This window comes from Nanorana parkeri, unplaced genomic scaffold (genome assembly GCF_000935625.1).
Source record: "Nanorana parkeri isolate BGI_ZX_2015 unplaced genomic scaffold, ASM93562v1 scaffold346, whole genome shotgun sequence".
Lineage (NCBI taxonomy): Eukaryota > Metazoa > Chordata > Amphibia > Anura > Dicroglossidae > Nanorana > Nanorana parkeri.
In genome coordinates, this window is record NW_017306614.1 from 39,278 (window position 1) to 60,163 (window position 20,886).

A 20,886-nucleotide genomic window follows, 5' to 3' on the forward strand; every position below is an offset into this window, starting at 1 on the left:
GTTTGTTTTTTTATTTCTTTTGGGGAAAAAGGTTTTACAGAAAAAGAATAAACGCTAACCATTGTACGCCGCCGTGTCAGTGTTAAAGGGTTTATCTTAACCCTCTCTCTGCCACTTTTGCTGGCCAGTTATTCTGTTAAAGGACTTACTGCCTGAAAGAAAAAAAAAAGCCTAAAAAAAGAAAACTAATGCAGCCACCACATCTAGAGATTGGTAAGCTGCAACATATTACATTTTTGGGTTTCGATGCACATTATTATTTTTTTTTGCCACTTGATATGTATAGAGTTGGAGTTGATTGTCTAAGTAAAATTGTGTGACATACAGCAATCGTGGCACCAAGCCAAAGTCACCAAAACATTTTTCCTAGTTTGTCATGGGTCTCTTTTTATAATCTTAGAGAAAGAAAGCAATTGAGCTCAATATCTGTGTCTCTCTACCTGGACTCATTGTCTTGCTATCTGGTACCATTCCTTGTGTGTACAATAGAGAAACGTGTTCATGTTAATGGAAGAGTTGTTTCATGCTGTATGGCCAGTCAGTTGAGAGCCGCTCTCATGAGCTGTGTAAGACTTAGTAGTATTGTCTTGTTCCCCCGATGCTCTGTTACTAACTGCAGAACCTTTTGTTTTTTCTTTTGTAGCCTTTCTCGGAGCTCCTGGATGACACGGCCCTCCTGGATGCGCTGGGACAGCTGATTGGTGACCCGTTCCTGACTGATAAATATGAAATGATGGAAGTGGACAACCCAAACTCGCCTTCTCCCATGATCAAAGCAGAACATAGTTACTCACTGTGCGGAGATTCACGCCCTCAGTCTCCATTCACCCATGGCTCCTCTGATGACAACTTTAGTGATGGTAAGATCAGGGAACACTAAGCCACGGGGAGGGGGAGGTTGAGTTCTATGTCCGGGCATCACCCAATTAACCCCCAAAGCTCCCGCTCCTCTAGATCATGTCTCTGCATTCATATTTTTTTATTTGACCTTGTTCCTGTAGCAAGACACTGACATACCCACAGAGCTACATCTCCCAAGACTCCTTTCCTTACATATAGTGTGTGGGCAGGTTCTTAAGAGTCAAGGCAGCAACATTGTTTCGCTGAAGAAATGAATGTGTGCATGTGGAGATGGGCAGAGAGAGGCTTGGGGATAAGAGGACTTCTATGGTCCAGCAGGCAGGGCTGACAGTGATGGCTTGGATTTCAGTGTCTGCACACCAGGAAATGAAGGGAAATAACAGCATGGAAATGAAGGGCATACTTAGAGCCAGTGAGGGACACTGCAGCTGTCACACGCCGGCTCTATAGTCCGAGAGCTGAGCGATCACAAACCGCTGATAACTCAGCTCATGGTCTTCTCCCTGCTGTCAGCCACTGCTCCCTGCAGGGATTTTCCCCTCTCTTCTCCGTTCCTCCAGAGCTCATTGGAGGGATGGACAGGGGAGGGGGCGGGCACAGCTGGCTCTGGCTCTAGAGAGGCAAAGCCAGCTGTCAATCAGACAGTCAGGTGAATCCCGACAATATTGTTGGGATCTTTACCGGCTGCAGCCCGGCTCTGCGCTGTCAGCATATAGCAGACAGAAGCCCGCTAGATGCTGAATTAGTAAATGTTCTCCTGTGACCCAAAAGGGATGTAAAGCACAAAAAAAGGTTTGTCCTTGCTTCTCTTTTAACTTGTCGATTTAGACATCTGATCAAGACTGATAGAAAAATATGTTTTTCTGTAAATATCGACATGCTGATGAATTAATTTTATTTTTAACTACATTTGTGTAGGAAAAATATTGCTGTGCCAGTTTATATTATCTCACATTTGGTCAGTGCAGAACATAAGGAATGACCTGATTCTGGGTATTCATGGCAGTTGGCTATCTGCTATCTATATGTTATGTGCTGCTTATAGCAACATATGCCCTATAAAAGGTTATAGACTTTTATAACTGGTAACGGGCCCGAGTTCACTTCCCATTGTGTATTTCACACAGAAAACAAGGAAACAGCTGAATGAAATGGCAGGCGTGACAGCTCTTTTATTGTTCCTGGGCAAACATGTGTGATGCTATAGATGGGCTCAAAATAGAGACTTCCTGGAGTGTCAGGGTGCAGCAAGGCGGATGTAGCTGCTGCAGTTCCATAGAATAAAAAAAACGACCTGTCACATTGTAAGAAGCAATGAGCAAAGCACAGTAAACATTTCAGCAGCTCTTATTCTCAATTTTTGTTTTTATCATGAGCTTGATTGTCAGAAAAAATATTAAAGTGGAGTCTATAAAAGTGCTGACAGGTGGCGTTTTTATGACAGAAGAGACTCATCTGTCATCATTGTTCCTCCCTGCCTGTCAGAGTTTGTGTACACTGAGTGTGTATGTGCATCTCCGCAAGGTCCTGTGCTGAGATGAAGTAACTTCCATGTGCATACATGTACGTTACATCATCCTGGCCAGTCAAAAGGCCAAAGACGCTGAACCCGGGAGAATCGCAGCGCTGGAGGGGTTCACCGGCAAGGTAAGTCCGCTATAATGTGCTAATATGCTGTGCATACTAGAACATTGTGGCAAACACCTTCTGGGGGTCCATAATTTCATTTTTGGTTTGGCGGTTTACTTGCACTTTAAAGTCATACTCCAGGAAAATGGCTGAATACACAGAGTATATACATATATATTATATGTAGCTATTTTATCCACCAAAGGATTTGTATTTCTGTTCATCCACTCCTGAGATTTACACAGCTCTACCACACAGCACAGTCCTGTCCGGCAGGGAAGGGGACCTGATCTTTCTGAACATTGCTCACAAAATTCCATGCTTCTTACATCTTTGCATGCACATCCCAATACATTGTTCCATTTCTCCAGCGAAGGTTTTTTTTGCAAACTTGCATGTTTATTTCCCAGCACTTCCTGGTTTTGAATAGGCACTGCTGACGTAGCCAGGGCATGACAGCTGTCCCTGTAAAGGCAACTTTACTAGTGCCTTCCAGGGAGATCTCAGCCCTTACAGGATGTGTGTGAGGTCAGCCAAGTCAAGTCACAGCGTTGCCTGACATAGTGCTGATGTGCTGATAACAGGCACATCGCATGGTGTACTTTAAAAAAAATATATTTTGGTAGAACTTTATTGAAATGTCACAAGTGACATTTCATTCAGTTCTATGGGCACAGTGGGGTGCAGGGCGGTTGTTCTACCTTGCATCCAGCTGCACTGAAAAAAAGGTACAACATGCCGTACTTTTTTATTCAGCGCACACCACTGCATTCCCATCACAGCGCGGTGGTGTGAACCAAGCCCGTCCGTGACCAGGCAAATTGCCTTGTCTTGCATTGTGGCTGCGCTGGAAGCCAGCGCTGCACCAAAGCATGTGGTGTGCATCGACCCTAAGGGACCCTGCATTGGTGGTTATTCTTCAATTAAACAATAACCAACCCTGCCAGGTCTGGTACAGTGCATGCACAATCATCATCAGTGGGCCGGGACAGAATAAGGAAGAAGCCGGCTGCCGATTTTTGACATTTAAATGGCAGTGCAGGTTTCTCATCCACAGGGGAAACATATGAAAGAAAGTGCATAAAACCTAAAGGAAAGAATCAAGTCACTATTACTAAATGTAGTGATTTTCAAACTGATTGCATTGCTGTTGTCAATATTATTACTATGCAGTGTAAGCAGCCGAGGTCTACGCTGGGGTTAAAGTCTACCTTTTATAAACAGAACGGACCTGGAAGCCATAAGGTGTTGGATTTCTCCACTGACGTCACTTTCCCTGCAGGCTGACAGTTCAGTTGCCTGAGCAGGTTGCAGCTCTTTGTCATTCTGCTATGCTGGGAAGTGAAAGCGAATGGGCAGGCTCTAATTTATTAATATTGCACCATCATCTGCTTACTATGCATTGCTTAGGGGGGGTGTGACGTCATTGTTTAGGAATAAAATACTCAGCGTTGCATATGTACTTGCAAGCCTTTTAACCCATAAGTTGACCAAAGTTGTCTGCCGCTGAAAATCACAAAAGGCGATCGTTTGCCGTAGACTTGTTGACACTGTTGTGCATTGAACTCCTTGTAAAATGTGCTGTAAGCACAGCACAACAAATGTAAAAATAGGTCCTGCATCGTTTTTTAAAGCGTATGGATCTGTGCGTTGCGGTGCACTTTAATGCAGGACACTATAGATGTGCATTGGGATGCATTTAACTTTGCAACATCTACATTGTGTTACCATGCATTGTGGTAAAATACTTGTTTTGATGAGTGAACAATTCTATCCTCTGCGTCGCAGTTCAGCAATGACCAGGCGTGTTAAGGCAATGCATTCATTTAAATAGGCTGCCGATGCACCACAACACAGCTAAAATCGGACAAGCACCACTTTGTCTAAAAATCGGTATGTACATGGGTACGTTGAGGGGGTGCATTGACTTGGAGTGTTGGGGGTGCCATTCGAAATGCGTTTATATGCACTGTGGTACCATACGCCAATACCGCAACACATAGGTCTGAATAAGCCCTAAAGTGTGTTCCTAGGCTGGGGCATGATTGGGACCTTCTTCATTGACCAAAATACATACTGAATGGTCTTTTTAAATGAACTCATGGAAACACACAGCAGTGTGAACAGAAGTTCATCATCCAACCACCATTCCAGTGTCTCCTTTTGTCCTAGATGATTGGTATTCACATTTGTGTCTTCTGTTTTATCATCCTAGTGAGCACAGCATTTGCTCCTTTTCTTGGTACTACTACTACTACAAGTAACCCTGCACTTTGGTCTGTACAGGTGATCTTACTGGTGAGGACTGGTGTCTCGGAGGACAGCTCACTTCCTCCAAAATAAAGATGGAGGTTCCTGTGCAGGAGAGCCCAGGTCTTGCCCCTTCGGTCAGCTTGACGACCAGCGCAGTGACATTGCCTCTTGAAGTGGATGTATTGCCACAACTGCCGGAGGTAGACCAGGTAAGAGTTTGGTTGTGTATGTGTGGTCAGTGGTGTGTCAGATCCATGGGGGAGGTTTTCCAGGATAAATGTTAAAATGGATTTGTTGCTTTTAACCAATCAGTGATTCTCTATTATTTCACTGAAGCCTGATCGGGTGGTCTACTGAGTATTACACACTAATATTGGTCTTGCCAGTGACTTGTTGAATGAGCCTATAGGAGTATAACTATACCTGAATGGTCAGAGTATGATGCTACTAATATAGTCTTTTAATAACTGGGGTTTTGATGGATAAAGATGTAACGAGGACAAGATCAGCTTATGGAATGAATGTCTCTCCTGCAAAGGTTCCTGGAAGTGGTGACAAGTTCTGTTGTTTCCTTGCAGATGAAGCCTCTGAGCCCCAAACCTCTGCCACAAATCAAGCTGGAGCCACACGAAGTGGACCAATTCCTCAACCTCTGCCCCAAAGAGCGTGAGTGTCCCCTAAACTTATAACAGGCACTTATACCAGAAACAGACTATAGTGACTACAGCAACAGATTGTAGGTTAGAACTAAAATTTACATTTGAGCACTAAGGCTATTGTTACCTTTTTTATAGGCTCTGAAACTCCTGTTTAGCAACTAAACCGGTATCCCTTGCAGTTGACTGTTTAAAGCGGAACTCCAAGAAAACAACTATTTGCGGACATTTACTCTGCTCAATGAATGACTTTCACATAGGTGGCTGGCTGCACCGTTGGGTAAAACCTGTACTTTAATACATCCCCACAACTACTGTAAGAGGACCTCCTCTTGCCCAGTTACATAACATCTTGTATCCTGTAAAAAGAATACAAGGCGTTTTATGAATGGAGGAAGGAGGAGAGCAAACGACGCTCTTGACGGGAATTGTGATTTACAGGACCGGAGCTTTGTTGCTTACAGTAGCTGCGGAGATAAATGAAAGTATGAGTTTTCCCCAACGCTGCAGCCAGCCACCCATGTGACACCCATTATTAGAGCTAATGTATTCCTACGCAGCAAATTTCCCAAAATAGGGTTTTTTCTTCTCTTTCTCTCTCTCTGCAAGGACAAGTGTGACTTTAGGAAATGTTTCTTAGTTAAAGGAGAACTATGAGATGAGTGATTTCCACTCACCTCATAGTTCTAAGCCGACCTGTAGCAATGAAACTGTCACAGGTCGGCTCAGTAGATCGGGAGGTGAGGGAAAACATACCGGGTTCCCTCACCTCTCGATCCTGTCACGGCTCTCTGCCGTGACAGGGGGAGGGGCTGAATTCCCCTCTCCCCGCTCCGATCTGCCAGCGCTGACTGGCGGAACGGACGGGGGAGGGGGCGGGTACAGCTGGCTCTGCCTCTAGACAGGCAGAGCCAGCTGTCACTCACGCAGCCGGGCTGATCCCGTCATCTAAGTCGGGATCCGCTCCAGGTGCGGCGTCTCAGTATACCGCGAGCTGTAGCTCGCGGTATACTGAGCTTAGGGTAACGGGAGGACGCTAGTTTGTGTCCTCCCGTTACCCTAAGGAGAACTATGGGGAAAAACACTGACCCCATAGTTCTCCTTTTAAGCCTCCCGTATATAGAGCTAGCTGTCATTAAATTGGAGCCACTCTTCAATTACTGTTGCCATTGTAACATTTTGTTTGCTCTCTGTTTTAGCGTCCTCATCAGACACGTTGCAGCTGCCCCCTACTCCTCCCAGCAGCCATGGGAGTGATTCCGAAGGAGGCCAGAGCCCCAGCCGGTCCCTCCCACCTTCCAGTCCTGTCCAATCACAGTCCGGGAGCAAAGTGACTGCTCGCAGCCCCTCGGCACTCTCCAATTCCCCCCTTCTGACGGCTCCACATGTAAGTGCTTTCCCCTTTCCTTTCTTTGCATTGTATGGTGCGCACACATGAAGGGTCTTCAGCAGTTTGTATTGGTCTGTCCCTTGAAGGAGGGGGGCTGATGTAAAATAAGAAGTTAAATAAAGAACTCTGGGTAAACATTTTGTTAACCCTTGCAGTGGGGCTACCCTGCACTGCAAAGATTAAGTGCTTGTTTTTGCCTAGGGTCAAAAATAACAAAGTTGTACTCACCGGAACCTTGGACGTGGCCGTCTGTTACAGCGCTCCCTACTGTCTGCCTCCTCCTCCCTTCCAGTGATAGTATGTTCCTCTGTGTCCTCATGTCCTATACACTGTGTATAGAACATGATGACTTAGGGACCTTAGACCGCTGCAGAGGAGGGGGAGAGGCTCCAGGGACCTATCTAAGAGTCTGCCAGCTCAGAGGATTGGGTGAGAATAGTTTTTATATTTTGTACCCTAGGCAAAAACAATCACTTAACCCTTGCAGTGCAGGGTAACCCCACTTCAGGGTTTAATACATTTTTTAATCTTTAGGATTGCTTAAGAGTTTAGTCCTTTTTACATAAATCCCAATGTTGATACTCTCATAGATTTGAGTGGGTCAGCCTCCCACCTTGTGACTTCAAAGTTAGTGTTGCAATCTGATCACTGGGGGACAAGAGGCGGAGGAAATGCTTCTTCCTGCCTGCAGCAGACTGATCACTGGGGAGAGGAGACGGAGGAAATGCTTCTTCCTGCCTGCAGCAGACTGATCACTGGGGAGAGGAGACGGAGGAAATGCTTCCTGCCTGCAGCAGACTGATCACTGGGGAGAGGAGACGGAGGAAATGCTTCCTGCCCGCAGCAGACTGATCACTGGGGAGAAGAGATGGAGGAAATGCTTCTTCCTACCTGCAGCAGACTGATCACTGGGGGACAAGAGATGGAGGAAATGCTTCTTCCTGCCTGCAGCAGACTGATCACTGGGGAGAGGAGACGGAGGAAATGCTTCCTGCCTGCCGCAGACTGATCACTGGGAGAGGAGACGGAGGAAATGCTTCTTCCTACCTGCAGCAGACTGATCACTGGGGAGAGGAGACGGAGGAAATGCTTCTTCCTGCCTGCAGCAGACTGATAGCATCATCTCAGCCTAGGCCACTGGACTGACAATTTAATGATAAATTGTGTAGCTTTTCTTTTACTAAAAGGACACAGGCTCTTCACTTAGCAAAGTGAATGTTCGCCGCGCTTAGTAAATTGTGAGCTCCCGCGTTGCGTATACTTCTTTGTCATTCTCTTACGTACCATGGAGTACGTTAGCATGATGCAGACAATTAGTAGCTTGGACAAATCTACTATTATCTGGTTGCAGGTGAGAGAGAATGCCCTGGATGGGGATTTCAGTCAAAGCTAGAGCATGTTCTAAGGAGCTCTGGAAAAGATCATGCAGTGGAAAACCAGCAGTAAGCAGCAATTGGTCATTTGATGACTCAATGTGCAGCGTATTCTTTCCCATACTGCCTCTGAGAACACAATTGTCCTATTCATCAGTGACTCACACTTACATGAGCGGCTGAGCATGTTCGCATTTTCCTCTGCAGAGTTTCAGCCATCATAAACCAGACACAGACAAACATGACTCTATGCGGCTGTGGGGGAACTACAAGTCCTAGCACAGCCTGCCTCCTTGAGTCTCCGTGTACATTTCATAAATTGCCTTACTTAACCCTTTAATAACCAAAGATGTATAGCTCCATGCCCACATTTGTACTGCATACCCATGCTGGGGCATACACCTACAGTATACTGCCCATTTTATGAGTTTTCTAATGCATGCATGACTGCCTGTGGGAGGACGTGCTGAAGAGGGCACATGGTATGCAGCATGTACATGACAAGACTGTTACTAACAGCCCTGACAGTAGGATTGGCCAAAACCATCTGCTCCCAGCTGGTGATCACTGTCATTTCATGGTGATTATCTGATAAATCACTGTTGCAAAAGCATTGCTTTGCCATCCCTCCGCCTCTCAAGGGGGATGAAGAAATGGACTTCTACTTGTACCAAAGCATTTCAAGTAGAAAAAAAAAAAACTTAAATACTAAATAAGATCGCCAAATAAATGGTGAAAAGGACAGACATTGTAATAACCTCAACAGACAGACATTGTACCAACAGCACAGTGGCATAGAGCCACTGCCTTGCACTGCCCTCGGCCCTGTCCCCCGGTTCGAATCCTGGTCAGGTCACTATCTGCAAGGAGTTTGCATGTTCTCCCCGTGCTTCCCTGGGTTTCCTCTGGGTACTCCGGTTTCCTCCCACACTCCAAAGACATGCTGGAAGGTAAAATTGGCTCCTCTCTAAATTGGCCCCCGAATGTATGCATGTGAGATAGGGACCTTAGATTGTAAGCTCCCTGCTGGCGTGGATCCCCTTTTCTACAATACAAGTGAGCACACTTGTGATCAGGGGCTGTCCGTTACTCAGCTATGCCAACACAGAGCACTGAAGTAGGAGAGCAGGGAGTGCAGTTCCATTAAGTGAAAACAGTATTTTATGGCATTATTAAAGGAGAACTATGAGGTGAGTGCTTTTCACTCACCTCATAGTTCTAGCCGACCTGTGACAATGAGACTGTCACAGGTCGGCTCAGTAGATCGGGAGGTGAGCGAACACATACCGGCGTTCGCTCACCTCTCGATCCTGTCACGGCTCTCTGCCGTGACAGGGGAGGGGCTGGATTCCCCTCTCCCCGCTCCGATCCTCCAGCGCTGACTGGCGGAACGGACGGGGGCGGGTACAGCTGGCTCTGCCTCTAGATAGGCAGAGCCAGCTGTCATTCACGCAGCAGGGCGGATCCCGGCACAATTGTTGGGATCCGCTTCAGCTGCGGCGTCTTAGTATACCGCGAGCAGCAGCTCGCTGTATACTGCGGCGTCTCAGTATACTGCGAGCTACAGCTCGCGGTATACTGAGCCTAGGCTGACGGGAGGACGCTAGTTTGTGTCCTCCCGTTACCCTAAGGAGAACTAATGGGGAAAAGCCTTAACCCCATAGTTCTCCTTTTAATTAGTAAAAAATCATAACACAGGACTGGAATATAAAAAGGTTTAAAACTATATTTGTGGTTTTAAAGCATTCTGAGACTCCAGCCACGGAGGTGCATTTATGAGGGATTTGAATACATCCTGTACTGGGGGCTGTAGGGAGTTTGCCATTTCCTTCAGGAAATGCTAGCTCCCTTGCTCTCCGAGTCATAGATGTGTGATTACATAAGGGCAAATCTAGCAAACCCCATTCATTGCAATAGAATTTATCTACAGCCGCACAGAATTCTGGAATAACTTTATACTTCTCTCTAATTAATTTTAATCTTCTTCTCTGCAGAAGCTTCAAGGAACAGGGCCCCTAATTCTGACCGAGGAAGAGAAGAGGACCCTTATAGCGGAGGGATACCCCATCCCCACCAAACTACCCCTCACTAAGGCTGAAGAAAAGGCTCTGAAAAAAATCCGCCGGAAGATTAAAAACAAGGTCAGCGAAGTTACAAACTTCTTAAATCGTATTTATTAGCAAATGTATTTTCTCAGGCTTGTACAGGCTCTTGAAGTACTGCGCTTCCGTGAAATGAGTGAATGTTGCTTGTTGCCCTGGAGGAGCCGGGCCCAAGCAGTGATTTCCTATGGCCTGGCTTTCCATAGTCATTGAACCGTGATCACCTAAGCCGATTGCCTCTGCATGTCACATGCCATGTGTGCAATAGAAACTTTCCAGCACACTGGTACATTACTGTAGCATTGCATTCTCAATTTTGCTTATATAGCTGCTTGGGGGTAATATTTATGTAGAGGGTGTATTTTTTTGGGAGTTTCTATTTAGGATGGTTAGTTTATTTTATATTGGGGTTTTTTGGGAAGGGGGGGTGTTATGTGTTATTCATATACTGTCGCCTTACAATTTCTTTTTACCTTTTTTCACTGTGTTGTACTTTCTATGAAAAAAAGTGCAATAATGAGGGTAACGAGGGGCAGTTGTTTGACACAAGAACAGGTCCAGGATATTTAAAAGAAGCTTCCGTAACCCTTAGGAGACCTTGTGAAATGATATCCAATCCCAAGAACAAAAATATAATACGTTGCAGCTTACCGGTCATTAGGTGTGGTGGCTGCATGAGTTTTCTTTCTTCAGGCAAGAACATTTTCAGCAAGTACAGAAAAATATCTGTTGATTCGGCCAGAAATGCCGTGTCCTTCCCACTTCCTGGGAGATTACCTAAAAGAAAAAACAGTGATATATTCTCTCTTAAAACTACTAATTCCCCAGTCCCCCATATGTGATGATGATGATGAGGGGAGGAAGACATGTTTGAAGTCCAGTCTGGGTGACAGCCATTGTTTTCTTCATAGAAATGGTACAGCAAGAGAGTGTTACCATTCTAGGACAGGAAGTGTGTTACTGGCAGGATCATCAATTAAAATAAAGAGGAGAAAGACTGAAAAAGGAAAGCTAATGCGACCACCAGATCTAAGGACTGGTAAGCTGCAATATATCAAACTTTAAATACCATGCACCTTTAAAGATCACCGGAGGAGCCAAAGCACCCTCATTTCACCTTCCCCAAGCCTTAAGGTTTATTACAGATGTTGTGAAAGATGAATGCAAGGAAGTCGTTTTGTAGTCAATGGAAGTCCGAGTCTGCATCTAATATTACTGCCAGTTGAATAGTCCCAACATGCTCATATTTGATCTTCTCTATAGATCTCAGCCCAGGAAAGCCGAAGAAAGAAAAAAGAATACATGGACAGCTTGGAAAAGAGGTAATTGCTGCTCAGTATCCAGTTCATCAAGTTCTCAAAGTGTGTGTCTGGAAATGTACATGCACATTTCCCCGTGGTTTGTCTCTTTTAAAAATACTGCAAGTACAGAAAAATACTCGTTGATCCTGCCAGAAATCCAGCAAGATCCTAACTTCCTGTAGTTAGCTGGCAACACTACCCCTGCTGATCCCATGCTGGACTACAGAACAGCTCCACTCTCCTCACCTCTGTAACATGGGGGGCTCTGTAGTTCAGCAAGGAGAACTGGGCTGACAACACTTCTTGGGATTTCAGTGCAGCAGGGGCAGCGTTGTTAGCCCTATACAGGAAGTTTGGAGCTCACTTGATTTCTGGCAGATCAACAGGTATATTTCTTTGCTTGCAGCATTTTGTACAGAGACAAGCATTGGGAAATGCATTGTCCAGGTTCACTAAATATGTTTATTTCTTCTTTTCCCAGTATGTTGGTTTTTTGCACTGTGTATCTGGTGCTCATAAAAAGAAACAAAAAAATGCATAAGAACAATAGAATAGATTCCTCCATCAATGCTTACAAGTGTTGATGGACGAATCCCCTGCTGTTTCCATTGTATTCAAACAGCTGCCACCGGCTGATGTCAGCATACCCGAATGGAGCTAGCAGTTAATTGGCTGCCAACTCCATTCGGCTCAGAATATTCCAACCGGCTCCTTTGATCAGCTGATTGAGGGATGGCGGGTGGAAGGGTGCCAACGGCGGCACCCACTGTGCCAGGAACCCGGAAATTCAACAAGTGTACACCTAGCTTTAGAGTATTTAACACACCACTAGGACCTGATGACTGATGCAGCGTATCTACCCTGGGCTTGACCTAACTGATCTCCATGCTTTGATCACAGGGTGGAAAATTGTTCTTCAGAAAACAGCGATCTGCGGAAGAAAGTGGAGGTTCTAGAGACTGCTAACAGGTAAGATAACGCTTTATTTTCTGTAATAATGATCCTGAGGGTAGACTTCTGTGTCGCCATTGCTGCATTCCCACCATGGTCTGTGCACTGCTTGTGAAATGCCGTAAGCGGATTTCTAATCTGGTGCTACAACTAGTAGCATGGTGCATGTTTGCTTCTTTTTTAGTAGTAATGCATTCATAGTTAAGCTGTGCATGGCAACCAATCAGTTCCTCTCATTTTCAAATCTTAACTGAACAAACTGAAGAGAGAAGCTGATTGGCTGCCGTGCACAGCTGCTCCAGATTTGATACATTTCCCTCATTGCATATAGCTGTTTTCATGTGATGGGGTAATGGCGCCCCCTAGTGTCTAATCTGTATTTTTCTATTATGAAGATATCGTATTGTCGTTTTTAGAACTGACTTGCAGGGCTTGTTCAGATTGTGTTGGATCTGGAAGAGCATTCTGATAAGAAAACAGAGAGATGCAGTTTATTAGCTGCAGGGCATATTTGGTTTAGTGCAGCACATTCCCATCATTTTGACTATTCACCTTAATGCTGCATTATTGTTTATACCTGCCTTCTGGAAGCAGGAGTCTCCCTCATATGTCCACCTCTGGTCTTCTAATATGGAGGAACCTCGTGACATGGAATGTCTCACTGCTGCACTATATCATAGGGAAGTAATATGCAGATGAATCTGGTTTTACTGGATTAAATACCAGTGTTCCCAGGAATATAAAACCTGTATGGCCGGAGACTAAATTCTGCCCATAAACACCCCCCACTCTAAAGTAGTATTAAACTCTCAAATTTGTTTTCAATAAGGAATCCTGATCAAACAATTCTACATTGCCCAGCAGAGTATTTGCTTACATGTTTGCCCAAGCACTAAGCGTCATCATGTTTCCAAACAACTGGTCTCAAACTCTCTCAGCTCTGCTACTCTGAACTTCCTTTCCAGTACAAGATCACAAGGGACAGAGCAGCCTCCAGCAGCTGCCCATCTACTAGCTATGAAAAGGGTAGCGGGAGAAGGGGAGGAAGGAGGCTTAGGGAGGAGGGTAGCGGCTTGCCTTGCTGCACCTGCGTGTTTGTGAAGACACGCACATCTTATTAGCACACACAAGGGTGGCTCCATAGAACCCTGAAAGGGAATGGAGCCAACCTAAAACAGGATATCTGGACCAGTGGTCAGGGGACCAGCAGATTCTGCAGAAAACTAAAACTTTTAAATAACCAGAAGCAGCATCCATTGTAAGTGATGTTATCAGCATTTAATATAACTTGAAAACCTTTTGACTTTAATATCGCTTTAAATATCCTACATCAGCATCATAGCATCACCCCAAGCCCCGCCCCCCCATTCTTATTCCTCTTCTTCTGATTCACCTTACCCCCTCCACCATCTTGTCCCCTTTTTTTGTCTGTGTTTCCAATCCTTTAACTCTTCCCATCCCTTTCTTATGACAAAACCTGCAAGTTTTATTTCCTCTGACTTATTGTTTCCACTTCTTAATTTGTGTTCTTTGTTGAACAAAGGAAAATAAGAAATAAGTTTGAGGTTTCTGCCTTAATCTGAAAACAGACGCCAATGACATGAAAATTGACATGTAATTCTAATACTTACATTGAAATCTTGTACAATTGAAACTCCGAATGATGTACATGAGCATACTCTTGGATGAGCGTTTGCTGTCCAGCAGACAACGTATTCTTTCAAGTGTTGTTGGGTGATACTCTCTTGTGTGATCAGAGTGAACTTCCTGCTTCTGTGAGGGGCCACAGTGTGAACAAGCCCTTAGGGTTCTATTTATTCATTTATGATATTTTGCAGTTTTCCTTTTAGCGCATTGATTAATGTCTGACAGTTTGCCTGGATTTAAAGTTACTCTGCGCAGTCCTTTCAGTAGTGGAAACAATCCAGTGAATTGTACTTGAGTAAACAGATGTTGCAGATTTTCCCCGGTCTTTTGTTGCTGAAATTGTAACTATGAAATTTTCATTGTAATTATGAATTGCACAAATGTAGCAGCTTAATACAAGAGCCCCATGATACAAAAATCTGTTATATTGCAGAATTTTATAGATAGGCCTTTCAATAGATAAAGCCTACTTTCAGACAGGACCTCCCTTATAATCTTCCTTTATTTCCTCTTTCTTCATCAGGACCCTCTTGCAGCAGCTGCAGCGTCTCCAGGCCATGGTAGCCGGCAAAGTGAACCGTTCGTACAAAGCCGCAAGCACCCAGACTGGCACCTGTCTTATGGTGAGTATCAGTCCTGACATCTACTGTATGTATTCCAGTCTGAAGTCACTCTGCCTCCTCTCCATAACTTCTTCTCTTTGTCATGTCATTCGTTTCCGTTTAAATGAAAACTCATCCATTGATAAAATACTGATTTATATGGAACTCCTACACAAAATGGTATATAATTTAATGATAATTACAAAGTTAGCTATTCATTTAAAGTGTATGTAATCCCTAACAATGAGCTTTTCTTGTTTGCTCCGTTTTGGTCTTTAAAAGTGACACTAAAGGCCGGAGTTACATCTTAACTGTAGATCCTCAAATAATCTCTGAATTGGTGCTGACACTGTCCTTCCTTCTGGAGGGTGGCTGCTTTTGTTTCCCCATGGTCCCTGTGTGTGTTATAAAGCAGGCACAGCTCCAAGCTCGCTCCGATGATGGACTATAATCTCATGTTTAGTTTACTCATTTGTATTAAAGGGTTATTAAACCCTCATTTGTTTTTTGCATATATCTGCTGCTAGCAAGCAGTAGATATATGCAAAACAATAAAATCAAAAAATTTAAACTTTTTGAAAGGGTTAATATGTCTCCGCCGCACGCTCCCGTCCAAACATCTGAAAATTTCTTGGGCAGCCGCAAAGGATCTTTCGCAATTCAGATGTTGGGCCGGGAGACGAGGAGAGACACAAGGTAAGTCTATGGAGCAGCGTGCAACCGCACAGACTGCGTGGGACATGAGCGAAGAGGAGGACAGAGGAGTCAGCGCTGGATCGGAGACCGGCACCAGCGCTGGAGGGACAGCTAAAAACTACAGGAAAGAAGAAGATCGGATTAAGAGGCATAGTTTAAGGTAAGTCCTTACTTTAGCACGGGGGGGGACTTTAGCCTTTAATGTCACTTTAAGGTCATAGATATCTCCGAATTTTCATCTTCCTGTTCTTAAAGTTGGTTCTCTTCTTGGAAGTCTGCACTTAGCTAAGATATAGTGTCTTACGGTACTTTTAGGTTCCGTCCCCCTCCCCTTCTCATAGTGCTGCCCTTTGCCATCCTATTTCTAATTGTTAATCGTGGAATGAATACACTTCCTGTCCTAGGGTGACCACGCTCACCACGCTCACTCACTCTATCTATGGATGGAGCCAATCTCTGTTTTTAGGCTACTCACCTCACTTCTCTCCTTATGTCCTTTACATAGGGAGGTGTTCTCTTGTAGTTTACAGAAGGTAGCTGGAAAAACTGACCCTATTGTTTGATGTATCAGTTTACCTCACAGGAAGTTACAAGGACACTGGAATTCTGGCAAGATAAACACATATTTCTCTTGTACTAATGCAGCCTCAACACCTCACTATTAAGCTGCAATATAATCATTTTTGTTATTGGGTTTAGCTATCCTTTAGAGATCTTGGATTACAGGAGCCAGTTTTTGTAAATTAAGGCAAACTGTCTGCGTTGGCGATAGGAAGCAGATTCCAGGCGTCATTTTTTTAAGTGCAATCTTGTCGGTTACTGTTGAGCTGCACACTTATCATTCCTCCGGTTTTTTTTTTGATTGTCCATCATCATGTTTTATCCAGATTGGCCGAGAGGGCCTAGAATAGCCTGAATGGAATAGCTGAGCCGTTTTAACCTTTGCTTTGTTTAAAGGATCTATTTACGTTGTTCCTTTTCTCCTCGTGGCGTCTATTACACTGTTTATCCATTTATCTAAACCCTTCTAAATATAACGAAACCAGATCTTTCCAGGTCATGGTTTCATTGTGCTCAGTCGCGCCCTAATTAGAACATGTCCTTGGTGAAGTCATCCTCTTGTACGCACAGAGCGAATTTGGCCTCTTTGTATCAATATTCTACACAGCATGCTGAAAATGATAAGTTTGAATGTTATCAATTTTATGTTGCAAATTGGCTACTTTAGGTGATCCTTTTCTTTACCTAGGTAAAAGTAAAAGAGTTAATGAACTCCTTCACAGAAGTACATATGAACTTTACCTTCACCCCCCACCATGTCGTCTCCCACATGAAATACCCAGTACTTCCCAGTAAGGCTCCATTTACACGGGACAAATGTGAACACATCTACCCTGCATTCAACGAGGCCATTCAAATGGGAATGCATCTACCTTGCATCCAACGACGCTCATTACAGATGAGGCTGCTGTCACCATGTTATTTACTTCAATGGATACAGTGGCTTCATCTGAACAGGGACATCTCTCATTCCTGCCGCAGGAACGCCAGATGTCCCTATTCCGATAAGGCCGCTGTACCCATTGATTTAAATGTCAGGGTGAGAGCGGCCTCATCTGCGATGATTGCCATTGGATGTAAGGGTAGATGCATTCACATTTAAATGGGGCACCTAGTATTGCTGCCGCAGTAATCTGTAGGTGCTTTCCACAGGAATCCCAGAACACCCTGTGTGAATGGGGCCTAAGGGCTAGCATGTCATTCACTCCTCTTCTCTCTTATGATAGCTCTAGGTTCCTCCTGATTGGCCCAGAGCTCTTACATGGGGTCGGAGAAGGAGTCCTTAAACCTCTGTAAGCTTCAACAAATAAGTATGAAGGTTAGACAGGGCATTCCCTAATCCTGGCTGGCGAACAGAGAAGAGCAGGAGTGAGCAAAAATTAGTATATACGGTTGTGGAGGGTGATGGGGGAGTTGCGTAACCCTCTGACTTCGCTCTTCATGTGCAAAGCTAAGACTCCCTTTAAAGTGTCTGTCTGGTCAAAAAAAGCATATTCAGTACATATCTGCAGTAAATGCACATTTCCCAATGTTTTGTCTCTATAAAAACACTGCAAGTGCAATATAATAATCTGTTGACCTGCCAGAAATCCGTTGAGCTCCTAAATTCCTGTAATGAGAGGACAACACTGCCTCTGCTGTAGGGAAATTCCTGGCAGTGTTGTCAGCCCTGAGCAGGTCTTCCCTACTGAACTGCAGAACAACTCTCTTAAAATATAGAAATGAAAAAGTGGAGGTGTTCTGTAGTTCAGCAAAGCAGAATGGGGAAGAACTGACAATACTGCTTGGGATTTCATTGCAGCAGAGGCACTGTGTTTTCAGCTCATTATAGGAAGTTGGGAGCTCTCTGGAATAATGGCAGATCAGCAAGTATTTTTCTGCACTTGCAATGCTTTAAATGAGAAAAAAACAGGGATGTGTGCATGTATTGCTCAGACGTGCACTTTAACAGTGTCACTAGTGGATTGATAGAATGGACTCTCTGGGATATTGGTCCAGGTCTCAAAATCACCAGCACTACCTTGGTATGAAATATTGACAGGTTTCCCTTTTATGAAATTTGGTTCAGGTCTTAAAGTTGCTGCTTTACTGATGTTACTTCGGATTTGATAAGGGCCTGCACAATGTTGATTGTGACCAAAACTGTATAAAGTTTGGTTTATTGTCTAAGATTACCATTAAATCTTTCTCCTGTGCTCCCTCAGGTGGTTGTTTTGTGCTTTGCAGTCATATTTGGAAGCTTCACACAGACCTTTGACCCTTACCCATCAGCCACCAAGACAGTGCAGGAACCAAGCAGACATTCGGCACCAGAATCATATGCAGCATCGATAGGTATGTCTGACCTATTAACCCTTCTCACCTGCACTCCCTAGAGTAACATTTCCTAGCATGATGTCCCAAATGAGCTCCTAGTTCCGATACTGTGCTGTCACTGACAGCTCTGGTCTCACACTAAAGAATAGCAACCACTGCAATTGATTCCTGATAATCAGATAACTGTGACCGCCAGTCATAGAGATCACATGGGTTTGTTTACAAACCAAGCCCACCAGCTCAGCTGTCATTGTGCCACCTACTGAAAGGGCACATTGACAGCAGCAGGCAGGCTGTAGCTGTTTAACTGGTATACACACATTAAAACATTTAAAAAAGTTAATATAAAATGTATTAGCCATTAAGCGTAAATTGCAATTTGCAGTGTCAAAAGGTCCGTGACACCCTACACTCAAAGTTGGTCCTCAGTTTTCCGAAAAGCACGCTGCATTTGCCAGTTGATACAGGGCCTTATAGTAAAGTTAATTGATGCTGCTAAATTTTGGTCTGGGAATTCAGGAGTTTGCAGCCCTGGTCATGAAACAGTTGATGCATAGCGTACTGTAAGGGCCTTTTAGTGCATGTTACTGACAACTGTGTTGTCTTCTTAGTGCGTTCTAGGAATCTCCTGATCTTCGAGGAGCATCATGGCTGGGAAGAGCTGCACAGCTCTGCAGTGACCGTTGACTCGCATGACGCCTGGGACAGAAGCGCAGAGATCATCTCTCAGCATCACAAAGCAGCAATAGAGGAGATCAGCCGATCCCAGGAGAAATCGTACACCCTGTCCAATGACAGTCGAGAGGGAACAGTACGGCACAGGTGAGACTTGCTGGGTGCAACTTCAGGCTTTATACGAGCTGGATGGATTAGCTTTATTTTATGTAGGGGTGTTGGGGGGCTTTGACAGCTTCCAAGTCTCGCTGGTACTGGCTGTGCTTAGCACAACTGAAGTGCACTACCAAATGCTGCCTAAAGTACACCTTTCTTAAGAGCGATATGGGCCTTCCACTGATGACTTTCCTCTGAAAATGTTAGTTTCCTGGCTGTCATACCGGCTTAAAGTAAACATATGTGCTTTGCCCTTTCAGGTGAGAGAAACAGGTATGCTTTAATCCCCTGCAGCATATACTTACCATTCTTTTGCTCTCCCACTGCTCCATTTTGTACCGGGAGCTGGAGAAAATACCAGTACTTCTGGGTATGGAGAAGCATGGGACTCACGCCATGTGACAGCCCTGGGCCAATCAGCACTCAGAGGGGAGTTAAGATCCATGCGTAAACTACAATTCCAGTCAAACCTGTTGGTTTGCCCTACGATTGACAGATTCCAGAATCCATAAATGTGAGAAGATGTAGAAAGGTTTACTTACGTTTCAAAAGGTCACGTGACACCATATGTATGGTCTGAAACCTGTAGTCAAGCCTGTGGAGAATAATAATAATCTCCATGCAGATCTCTTATTTATTACAGGCATTTATATAGCGCCGACAATTCACGCAGCGCTTTTACATAGCTCTTATCTTGGCTGGTGCTTGCACTCAATGCAACGGGGAGAGGACAAACTTTAGTCCCTTGCAGATTAACTGCATTAGGAGTAGTTAAAGTGATGTACAAGGTTTGGACAAAAGTCCCGATAGACTTGGGTCCCAGTGTTAAATCTGGAAGCAAGTCCTCAAGATCTGTTTACTTCTATAACCAATACATCATTACTGAACACCTCTGTCTGTTGGGACTTTTGTCCTTACCAGGCAACTAACGTTTGCAGAAAGAAAACTCGGTCTAAGGGAAAGGTTTTCTTTAAAGGGTTCAATGAACGATCCGTCTTTTCTTTCTTTCAGGTATACTTCGGATTTTGTACAGAATGAGACGAAAGTAATAGAACTCGACAGACGAGTGAATGCTACTTCATAATGGATGATCCTTATCCAGCTTCTCTTTCCACGAACCCCTTTTCCCAAACCCCTGCAGCCACCCCTCAAGTTCCCGCACAGAGCCGGCCTTTTTGGACTAAAACCCACTTAACGGGTGACATAGGCCGGGACCCATGACTTGACATTGGCGAATAAATCTACAATAGTAGCAAGCAAGACTTTGGAAGGTACCTCTGGACCTTTTGGATGCCTCCAGCAAAATCCTCAACGTGGAACCATTTCAGTTGTCCTTTTTTTTTAATTTTTTTTTTATAAAGGACCCGAAGGAGAGACATTTATATTTTAATAAGTTATATATTCCATGCCTTCATGCCTTTCTGGTTTTCCCCTCGGAAAAAAAAAGCTAAGGCAACTTAGATAGTTGAAAGCCAGATAATTAATAAGATAAGAATATGAAATACGGTATATATTTATATAATATTGTTCTCTAAACTTTCAGTAAAGACGAGGAAATGATCGGAACAGGAATATAGAAGGGAATAGATAAAACAAAAGAACAGAATTCCTGCATTTTAAAAGGGAAGACTTCAAGCTAAATGCAAAAATGAATCAATATGTGCAAGGTGGATAGATGTGTTTTTTTTTTTTTTTAATGCATTAACTGGAGTAGGGA

At 44.2% G+C, this 20,886-nt stretch overlaps 1 protein-coding gene across 1 annotated transcript; it reads left to right on the top strand.

Moving 5' to 3' along the window:
- The first annotated feature begins 648 nt into the window (after positions 1-648).
- Positions 649-20,622, top strand: CREB3L2 (cAMP responsive element binding protein 3 like 2). The gene is made up of 11 exons (XM_018558556.1): positions 649-860; positions 4,777-4,952; positions 5,322-5,409; positions 6,599-6,786; positions 10,157-10,303; positions 11,528-11,586; positions 12,466-12,534; positions 14,687-14,786; positions 18,227-18,356; positions 18,950-19,160; positions 20,181-20,622. The coding sequence occupies exons 1-11, from the start codon at positions 731-733 to the stop codon at positions 20,251-20,253; spliced, it is 1,371 nt and encodes a 456-aa protein (XP_018414058.1). The 5' UTR covers positions 649-730; the 3' UTR covers positions 20,254-20,622.
- Positions 20,623-20,886: the final 264 nt, after the last annotated feature.

Coding starts and splice junctions, on each gene's coding strand:
- CREB3L2 (XM_018558556.1), top strand. CDS start 731: ATGATGGAAGTGGACAACCCAAACTCGCCTTCTCCCATGATCAAAGCA. Junction 10,304..11,527: donor GCCGGAAGATTAAAAACAAG/GTCAGCGAAGTT, acceptor TCTTCTCTATAG/ATCTCAGCCCAGGAAAGCCG. Junction 19,161..20,180: donor GAGGGAACAGTACGGCACAG/GTGAGACTTGCT, acceptor TCTTTCTTTCAG/GTATACTTCGGATTTTGTAC.